Here is an 11,025-nt window from a genome sequence, read left to right as displayed (position 1 = left end):
AATAGACAAATTATTATTTTTAGAGGTTTATAAACAAATTAATAATCAGATTTAAATTTATATTTTCTCCTTCACCATCTTAGTCTTTTAACTCCTCCAACTCCTTCAACAATTTGCTCAAACCATTTAAACTAGACAACCCCCAATATTAATCCACAAATCATCTCATTATTGCCACTTTAAAAAATACATATTTTTTTTCCCATTTTGGAGCCTATTTTGATGTATATATGCATGTAGTTTTCCCAAATTCCAAAATTAATAGTTAGTTTTAATATTTAACTATTAATTGTTTGATTTTAAGAAAAAAATAATATAAATTTTAGATTTGGAGAGCATTTTGCACATAAATGCAAAATTTCAGAGGGGTATTTGCAAAACGTCTTGTTCACTAACAGAAAAATATGACGGAGAGGGTAAATTGACTAACGTTGTGAAATTTCAAGGGGGTAATTAAAGTTTTGTTAATTTTAGGGAGGTAATTGATGAAACTTACAATTTCATGAGAAAAATTGACTATTTACTCTTTGATTTTTGTACTTGTTAATGAAGTTGTAGTAATCATAACAATTGTGTCACTTATGGTACTAGCTTTTAGGCATCAAGTTTCAAGCTAATTTCTTTATTACTCTTTTCAAAAAAGAATGTTGCTGCACTTTTGAGAAATATGCATTCTTTGCATTTTTCTTCTACATTCTCTTGTGTAATATGGGTCTTTCTTGAATCATAAGATCACAACCTCAACTGTAAGCACATCCAGCAATAAGAAAGGGAGAAACAGTGACACTACTTGTCTCCAAATTAACTTGTTTCTACATATAAAAGTACAAAAAAAAAAAAGTGAAGGAACAAAAACAACACAATCTAAACAATCAATCCTCAAATTCAATAGTCATTGGTCTCTCTAGTCGATTATCCAACATTATGCATAAACAGGATCCTTGTTGTCTAACTATATAAAGTTTTTTTTAGATAAGCACGAGACAAAAGGGATTTACTTAAACTCAATAGCAAATTTTCCGTGACAGAGAGATTGCAATTGATTCTTGACAGCAGTCTCTTCCTCCAAACAATCTGATAAAAATCCAGAAAAGGATATCTTCATTTCCTCCAAGATTGTAAACTTTTCTACCAAAAGACTTATCATTTGGACTTCATATTTGTATCCATTAAAATCTGAAATCCAAAGAAATTTGAGAGAAGATTTGAAACAACAGGGCACTGAGTTTATTGTCACTTCTTCATCCACCAAATGTAAGCAATATACCTAAATAAGAAATAATAAACAAATCAGCGACAAAAATAACATTACACAAACACGACAATTGACAAATGATAGCATCCAAGTCAGGATATAAGATATACCATAGGAATACCAAGAACTTCCAATTTAGGAGTCTTGTGTAGAATGTCAAACAGTACTTCAAGAGTGAAATCCATAATCCACGAATGAGTTATGTAAAGATGTGTCAAGCTATGGAACAAAGGAAGGAGATGGAGAGTATCCGCCGAAAAGTAAAGAGACTAATGGAGGAAGCAAACCAAGATCGACGATTATTGTGTCATACATAGAAAAATAAGCAACGATTAATTAAAAAAAACACAAAACAAAAGGCAACAATGTCAATAGGCATCACTTGTAAATATACTAAAGAAAATAAAAATGACGAGAAAACAAACAAAGATACCTGAAAAGTATCACTTGTCATAGTGAGAGACTTGACACCTTTAAGTGCACTCAATAGCTCAAATACACACTGAGCAGCATATTGTTCGCTTTGTGGATAGTCAAACTCAAGACCAATATTTGCATCAACAATGGAGATCAGATTAACCAGGACAAATTTTAGTGTCGGAGTGCTTGAGCAAGATAAGGACGAAATATTCGGAGCATCAATCTTAACTGTATGACAGTCATAATGATCATAATCTAAACAAGAAGGGTTAGAGTGAATGGTCAATGTCCATTATGTGGAATTTTCAATAGTGATCTCGTTTATGTACTGCCAAATACAATTATACAAGATCAACTCTTCTAGCACAGGGCACCCAGAGAAAAGTTGTTGCACAGACTTCTCATCTACAAATCTAACATATGAAAGATTTAACGTCTTCAGACTAGAGAAACAAATTCCATCACGAACATACAAAAGGGACCCAAGTTGTAAAAACAACTTATTCAATGAAGGGAAAACTGATAAACAGTTGGGTAACACAAATATCGTATCTAGATATTTTTTATCATCTATTGAAAGTTGAAGATCATGCACATTGTGCTTCGCTGCAGAAGATACTAAAGAAGTAACTTTGTTAGCATCAATAGTAATTTTAAGTATTTCAATGCAAAGCCTTTCTACGTGATTGGATTTGTGTAGTAGTCTTTCCACAAGATCTAAGAGGCAGTTAATAAGTCCTCATTTTCAAGATTTGACTCATAAAGAGGATGAGGAATTTTAAATTCAAAGACAGATAATTGAGTCCACGAGTATCTCCACTTTGGTGATAAGATTGAAGTTCTAACCGCCTCTTTGGTTGAGAGTAAAGAAAGAATATAATGAAGAATGGCATCAGGCATGTTGCTTATCATATCTTTCATGTCACCAGCATTATGTTTTTTGATCTTAGGTAAATCTGGTGATGAGATTGTATCAGCCATCAGCTATGCCTGCCAGCCAAAAATAAAAACAAAATTAATGAGACAAATCATGATTGGTAAATGGGCAATACAAGAGTCGGGGATCGGATGGAATTCATGAAGTTTTAGGAGACACACTTAGCTTCTAATCTCTTTTTAAAAACAAAGCAAAAATATGGATTTCTAGAATATATGTTGTACATGTTTTGACAATCCAGAATTTCTCAAAAGTAATCAATAGTTGCTCTACTCAATTGCTTCACCGTAATATCCAACCCAAGGACTCTAAAATTCTTTTAGACATGGTTACAGATAATTGAAAATTTAGGGTGGTGGTTCCTACTTCAATGCGGCACATTCAACATCTTTTGGCTTTATATTGGCATGTTCAGTTCTGTCATACTTGAAGGAAGAAAACCGTTGTGCTAATCGGCTAGCTAATTTTAGCCTTTCCATAGATTCCTTTAAATGCACTAATGTGACGGCTCCTCCTGATGAGCTGTGCATATACTACTTTTTTATGATATTTTTGGAGCTTGCATGCCTAGGAATGTCCGTTTAGTTTTGCAGTTTTTTCTTTGTACCAAAAATAATAATAACAGATTTCAAATGGTGACGCGTAGATCACTCACATGCACTCTAATATATGAAGCAATTACACGAACTCTTAGAAAATTGGGACATAATCCATCCTTACAAAACCGACTTGCAAGGTTAAAAACTCTTCTCAAGAATCATATCTATCCAATGTGGACTAAATCCACTTAGTGTTGGCTGCTAACACACCCCCTCACTATTAAGCCCGACCCAATGGGTTGAAGTGTGGATGATGCAGGAAGCCCAAAGTTAGATCTCAATAAGCACTGATACAATTAAAATCACGATCCTAACACAACTCCACAAAACCGACTTGTAAAGTGAGGATTGCCCCAACATATAAACACATCGATAACTCATCTCCTATCTGATGGGGGACTCTTAACACGGAATCAATATACAATACTAACATATATGTTGGTAATGATTTAAAAAAATAGAAACAGTTAGCTTTTTTTGGATCTGACACCAAAACATGTTTGTAATCAAAGACACCTTCAAATCTAATGTGTCAAGCGTACGTAAATTCCATCACAACATTACTAGCTAGGTGCAAGTTAAAAGGACTAAAACACAATACTAACCCTAATTCCAACACAACATACACAATATAAAATAGTCGATAAAAAAGAAAGAAACATAAAACAGGAAAATTAAACAAAGATTGATACATGAGAAAATCATGTTATTATGGGGAGAAGGTAGAGAAGTGAATACATACATGCATGCATACGCTGCTGAGGATTGGAGTGAGCGAAGAGACAGTAAGTTTCAAAACTCTGAGAATTGGAAAATGAACAGTGAAAACGACGATATTGCAATAAATACCGTTAATTTGGTGATTTGTTGGGTTAATGGGCTTGCTTGTGGAGGGAATATTGAACGATTAGTAGCCCATATCGTTTAAGATTTCAAGAAAAATTGTGTCAACCGATTTTACATAAAAGGAGAAGAAAAGATGCCACTAACATGAAGTTTGACCATGACATAAATATAGTCTAATTTATCATAAATTGGACGGTTGTCTATAACAATTTGACCTTTTTGTAACAAATTGAATTCAATAGTTTAGGTTTAGATTTTCATATATACGAATAAAAGATTGATATAATTAAAGGAGAAAACTTAGGTACAATTTCTTAGGTGCTTTTCGTATGGTTTTGTAAGAGATTTTCAGATATATACGAATAAAAGATTGATATAATAAAAGATTGTTTACTTCCAGTTATACCCTTGAAACAAATTATTTTATAAGAATGTTGTATTGTTGGTGTCATTCGTTCAAAAAGATTTGGCCCCTTCTAAGAAAATGTCTTGCTCAACCACCCTTTGGGTTCACGTTTGGATCGAGTGTTGTGGGAATTGAGTTGGTTGATTTGTTTCTTCTGCTTCTTCGTCCAATTAGGTGTAAAAGGGAGACTAGTTTCTTCTGGTTCTTTGTCCGATAAGGCATAAAAGGGACAACAACATCTTTGCCTTGAATAAGATATTCGATAACAAGATCAATTTCTTTTTCATTGGGATCGTTCGCTGCTGTCAATGTTTTGTTGTATAATCTCAAGATCCCTTGTTACTAATAGACACATTTGAGGAGAGGAGTAATAAGAGCAAAAGGGCGCTACATCGACTTTTTATCATTTATTTTTTCGACCATGTTTTCCTCAACAAGTTTAATGGCGGAGCCAATAATTTTTTTATGAAGGGGCCATAATTTTTAGATATATGTTTAATCTAAAGGTGTAGGTCAAGTGGTTGGGATGTTTGTATTTTGCAACAACCCTAATCATGGTTCAATACTTGCATTGTGCAATATTTTCATCGCATCTTTTGTTTAAAAATGCAAAAAACACTAGTGAAAGGATAAAAGTGGACGAATCAAGGATCAAAGAAGCAACCTAAAGCTCAAAGGCGAGATGCATTACCACTGTGCTGGAGTGTAAACGAGTGATGTATAATGTAAACGTTACAATATATAACATAACATTTAGGTAAAAATGTGTTTATATACCTGTTAAAAATGAAGTTTTTGAGACTTTGGGGAGGCCATGGTCCTCCCATGTCTCCACCTAGGTCCACCTCTGAACAAGTTCGGCTTTAGTGATAGATTGGGCGACCACTTTTAATGTTTCTATATTACTGTTGGGATCAGTGGCGCTTTGTTCATTATTCTTCTCATGATTGATATCCCTGTGCTCGAATATCATTTGTAACATTATACATTGTGAAGTGCAAATATGTGCTTGATTTATCTGACAAAATTTGCTTGGATGGCTGTTTGTTGTTGTGCCTCAAGTGAAGTTTCCACAATATTATCAGTGTCTTGGTGCAGAACTTGTGCTATCTTAGGGGCAACCTCCAAAATGGTTGCAGTTACCATATTGGATGAGAAAGCAAAACTCTTGAACTATCATTTTTTATTTTGATTTAATTCAGATATACCTTTCACTGTAAACATTTTTTTATAACGACGGTCAATCGTAACAGTTTGATGATGAAAACTCCTTGCCTAATAAAATTATCAGGCAAGGACAGACCTCTCATCAGTCATCATAAAATTATCTAACTTAGCATATTTACCAGTGATTTGTTTTTGTTACGAAGGTTAGCAATGATTCTGCTACAAGAAGTTACGGTGCAGTATTTGATAGTGGCTTGCTTAAATGGCTTAAATCCAAGAAATAGAATTTTGTTCTCTATGTAAGTTTTGGCAGCTTAAACAAGTTTCCAACATCTTGGAACTTTGGAGGGTGTGTTTTTGTTTACACTCAAGGAGTTGAGTTGTTGCAAAATGAAATGACTTCAAGTTTATTCGATTCGGGTTTTGATGTCTAAAAACCATGTAAATTTAATGATGTTATGTTGTATTGTCTTCAACTAAGAGTTGTGCACAAATTGGACGGTCTTCACCGATGGGTAATCTAACAATAAAGGAAGCAGGGTCGGGCTCATACTAGAAAGCGAAGAAGGACTGGTGGTTGAGGTCTCACTTCGGTTTGCCTTCCACACTATGAATAACCAAGCTGGGTATGAAGCTGTCATAGTTTGGCTAACATTAGCAGCCGGCCTGATGGCTCAGAAAGTTAAACATTACATAAATTTCCAATTGGTCGTGTGACAAGTAAAGAGGGAGGCCTAGGTCAAGGAACCATTCTTATAGAAATACCTCACGGAGGTCCAAGAGAAACTCGTCAAGTTTCGGGCTTTTTAAATAATACATATCCCTCAAGAGAAAAATACAAGGACAGACGACGTTCTATCAAAGTTGGCAATCACAAGATCATTGGGGGTCAACCACTTCTTAATACATGAGACTCTCAACAGACCTAGTTACCACACTCCTGTTTTAACTACATTAATGTTGATATATTTTGAAAATAATCACAAGTTTTTAAAATTTTATCATTTCGACTTGGTGATATCAATACATAAAAACTTTTTTCCACGGTAATACTAAAATAAAATCGCAACTGGTGCATTGTAAATATTTAACGAATTTTTGCATATAAAAGAAAAAAAATATTTAAAGAAAAAATTACATTAATGCTATTAGTTTTTGTTTAATATATGTAAGATTTCACAATATTATCAAATATAATTGTTTATATATAATTATTGTAATGTTAACGATACACTTACTAGTTATATCTCTATCTCTATCTCTATCTCTATATCTCTATCTCTATCTCTATCTCTATATATTCTAAGCTACACTTTGCTGACGTGTCCTTCTAAGGAAGCTCCCAATATTTTTTACTTTTGTTTTAAGATTGACACTTGCTCTAATGCATACTCTCTTTTACATATTATTATTTTTTTCAATTCAATTTTTCATTCTAATTTTAAATTCCCATGCAAGTTACGAATTAACTCTCCATTAAATTTACTCTTTCAAACAAAAACTCCCCATTAATTTGACTTTATGCATATTGCATAATTAATACATCATGGTTCTATTAGCTAGAAAAATAATCCATCGGTTACTTCTTTTTATTTTTTATGTTTGGAATCCTAAATGCCAGAAAAAAGAAATTATAATGCCGTATGACCCGTTTTGGCAAAGACTATAAGGATTCCAACGTAATTGACACAATTGAGCAATTGAAGAGATATTTGCTCATCTTTATAACGTCAATTTATCTTTTGATTTCAGTGTATATATAGTGTCCCTTTGGCAACAAAAAACCATATGTTGAGTTTTATTCTAGGTTTTCTTTCGAGGTGTTTGACAATATTGGCATATATATTGTTCGGTTGATTTTCTCCATGATATAATCAAAAGAAGAGAAAAAAAGGTAGTACTATATAATTTGGAAAAAAGGTAGTACTATATAATTTGGATTTTAAGCATGCTATGTACTTTTCTTTTTATAATAATCATAAAAAACAGTTATTTTTAATTCATGGCTTTTATATAAAAGATATTGTAATTTTAGAATTTTTTAATCGAGTCTTTTATATTTTGTTGACCATATGAAGATCAGTTGATTTTCCTTCTTAAAGCTTTCAACGGAAATCAGAAGAGAAAAATGTGAAATTTCGTATGATGATGATGATCAGTCTTCTAGGATGATGGGATAAATGTGCCTATGATGAAATGTGACATATCTACTTTTTATTAAATATTTTAAGAACCACACAAAAAACTATATTAATTGTCATTAATTTTTTTTAACAATTATGAAACTCTCATTCTTTTAAAATATTATGTTTTTTGAAAATATAAATTATATGATCATACTTACCATGATAAAAAAATATATGATTGTTCACTTTGTTTGGGTTAGGAAGATTTGAAGAAGAATGAAGGAGGGCAATTTTTATACCATGTCATTTAACATTTAAATGACCCTCTCTATAACCACTCCATATGTGATATATTTTTGTAGTTGAGCTTTTTGTTTCATCTTCAAGATCCACAACAATTTATATCAACATAGACACCCCTGAAGTTGCTGATCCAATCTGGTCGTCCAAATGCGTCATTTTGCTAATGTTTAAATACTTAGGTTAATATTATGTTGCCTATTTTCTAATTATCTGATGTTGTTGCATTTCGTTGTTGGGGAAAAACCAGCGTTATGAAAACAACTGAAGATTTGTCTTTTACTATTGTTGATGTGAAGACTATATATGAGCTTTTATCCATGGCAGTTTCAGGAGTTAGTTAAGTCGAGACTTGGTTAAATATTCTTTAAACCTAATTTTTTGATTTATCATAGTTTGTGTCATACTTTCAATTTTTTGATTGTACTACGTTTCTTGTCCTGATTGTACAGACTTCAATTGTGGGCATTTTACTAAAAAAGTTGACTATCCAAAGATTAGGTGAGGTTATTTGAAGTAATTATTTTCCCCCCAGTTCCGATACATGTTGCTTGAAGTAGTTACAATAAATCTCTATAGGTACTGTTTGAAGCTTCAAGTCAATGACTCTACGGACTCAACACTATTTGTATTGCTTGACGAAGTTGGTGTACAATTGGCACAGCTGAAGCTAGATGACTTCACCTTAGATTTAAAAAATGTGTGTCTTACATTCTATCTTAAATTTCATATGGCGTTTATCTGCATTTTTTTCATGAAATAACATTCCTCCATTTGAAGACTATGATATATAATATCTCTTTTAAGCCCCTCTTTGTTATTTTCTATAGCATACTTTTATTATCTTTAAAAAGAATTATTTCCTCATTTCTCTCTTATTAGATGAAGATTATTATCATATACAATATAACGTACATTAAAGGGTGTTCAAGAACTAATATAAAAGTACCATTGAAGAATCCACTATGAAGAACATTTCAAAACTCATCATAAAAATTATATCAAATATCATATCTCAAAAAGGTGCTCATTGAAACTAAGTTCATTGAAAGAGTATTTCGAGTATCAAGTTCTTTTTAAGAGAAATTAAAACATACAATATCTCTTACCAAGAGAGATTAATGTCACACTCTTCTGAATTTCCAAATAGAAGAAAACAAGTGCTCCAATATTTTTTATTTTGAACGAAAACATATATTGACAAATATAGTAAGACGTCAATAAGACAAGACTGTTATTTTTATTTTTTTTATCTAATTAACAACAACATTAAAAAAAAAAATGTTATTTTCACTCAACGATAATTATCTATGCCAACAACAATTTTTTATCTAACACTTTATATACAGTATTCACTCAATGAGGAAAATAATTAAAAAAATTTCAAAATCATTTTTTAAATTCAGAAAACAATGCAACATGGTAAACAAAACTGTTATTTTCAATAAAAAAAAAAAACTATCTAAAACGTTTTAATCAGACCCGTGCAGCGCACGGATTATATACTTAATATACTATTAAATGAACCATATAGGCTTCCCACCTAAGGCACGAGTTATTCCTTTAGCAAGTAAGTTGTGATAATAAAAAAAAAAACAATGTTGTACTTTTCTAAATTTAATAAGTTTAGCATGAGACGCATGGAACATTTAATAAGTAAGTTGTGATAATAAAAAAAAGGCTAATACCTCAAATTCGTCCTTGAATTTTGAAAAATCGGCCCATTTCTTCCCTGAATTTTGCAAAATATCAAATTAGTTCATGAATTTACAAAATGTCAATCAAATCAGTCCCTCCGTTAAATTGGTCTGTTAACGGAGCTGACGTGTAACGTTAACCTCTAACAAAGCTTACCACGTCAGATGTCACGCAAGCAGGGACCAAACTGATTGATTTACACAAAATTTCCAAGGACCAAATTGATGGATTTACACAAAATTTCCAAGGACCAAATTGATGGATTTTCATAAAATTGGCAACGGCTCTTTCCCTTCTTTGTGAGTAACGACTCTTTCTCCTCTTCCTCATTAAGGGCTATTTCTTCCCCAAATATATAAATTTGGAACCCTAATGTTATAATTCCTTACATAGAGTTCAAAATCCCCAAAATTTCTTCCCCAATTCAAAAAACTTAGAACCCTAATTTTTTTGATTAAAATCGAACTTCATAAATCAAGTGGTCTGCCTTGTAGATTCGGTGTTCAGAATTGATGGGTGGTGCGCGAATGAGCAAAAACAACTACAACAATCGGTATTTATCTTCAAGCTCTATGTACAATGATGATGTGAGAGAGCTTCCATGTTGGTGTCCTAGAATTTGTGTTGTAAGAACAGCAAACACTGTCAATAACCCAGGAAGGCCTTTCTATGCTTGCCCTCTGCATAAGGTTGTTTAACAATGGTTATTTGATGTATGAATGATTTGTTTAAATTATACTGATTTTGTCTTTTGATTGTATATGATGATTGTGAAAATTGTAAATTTTTTGTGTGGGTTGATGAAGCTGAAGAATTAGGCTATTTTAAAAACAATGATGTTGGTCATGGAAGAAATGCAAGGTTGATGGAGAAGCCAAATGATAGGGGCAGAGAAGAGGTTTGGAGGGCAAGGTTGATGGATAAAGTTGATTGTGTAGGAAAGTGAGCTTAGGTTGATTAAGATATTGATAGGAGTATTTTGTTTGACTGAGTTGATTACATATCCAAAAAAGCATAAACTAAACAAGTCCAAAAAAATTAATTAAACTAGTCCAAAAGCATAAATTGATGTTATAATTCCTTACATAGAGTTCAAAATCCCCAAAATTTCTTCCATGAATTGATGTCAAATTTCTTCCCCAATTCAAAAAATTTAGAACCCTAATTTTTTTGATTAAAATCGAACTTCATAAATCAAGTGGTCTGCCTTGTAGATTCGGTGTTCAGAATTGATGGGTGGTGCGCGAATGAGCAAAAACAACTACAACAAT

General features: G+C 32.4%; 1 protein-coding gene across 1 annotated transcript; it reads right to left on the bottom strand.

The window, feature by feature from the left end:
* Nucleotides 1-892: 892 nt before the first annotated feature.
* LOC11427750 (uncharacterized) lies at nt 893-1,965 on the bottom strand. The gene is made up of 3 exons (XM_024783170.2): nt 1,689-1,965; nt 1,366-1,524; nt 893-1,267 (listed from the first exon to the last, which is right to left on the bottom strand). Exons 1-3 carry the CDS (start codon nt 1,707-1,709, stop codon nt 995-997), a joined length of 453 nt encoding a protein of 150 aa, XP_024638938.1. The 5' UTR covers nt 1,710-1,965; the 3' UTR covers nt 893-994.
* Nucleotides 1,966-11,025: the final 9,060 nt, after the last annotated feature.

Source organism: Medicago truncatula, chromosome 5 (assembly GCF_003473485.1).
Source record: "Medicago truncatula cultivar Jemalong A17 chromosome 5, MtrunA17r5.0-ANR, whole genome shotgun sequence".
Lineage (NCBI taxonomy): Eukaryota > Viridiplantae > Streptophyta > Magnoliopsida > Fabales > Fabaceae > Medicago > Medicago truncatula.
The sequence above is the reverse complement of the archived record's forward strand: the minus strand, read 5'-3'. Positions and strand labels throughout refer to the sequence as shown.

Coding starts and splice junctions, on each gene's coding strand:
- LOC11427750 (XM_024783170.2), bottom strand. CDS start 1,709: ATGACAAGTGATACTTTTCAG. Junction 1,525..1,688: donor TGACAAGTGATACTTTTCAG/GTATCTTTGTTT, acceptor TTCCTCCATTAG/TCTCTTTACTTTTCGGCGGA. Junction 1,268..1,365: donor AAGTTCTTGGTATTCCTATG/GTATATCTTATA, acceptor TTTCTTATTTAG/GTATATTGCTTACATTTGGT.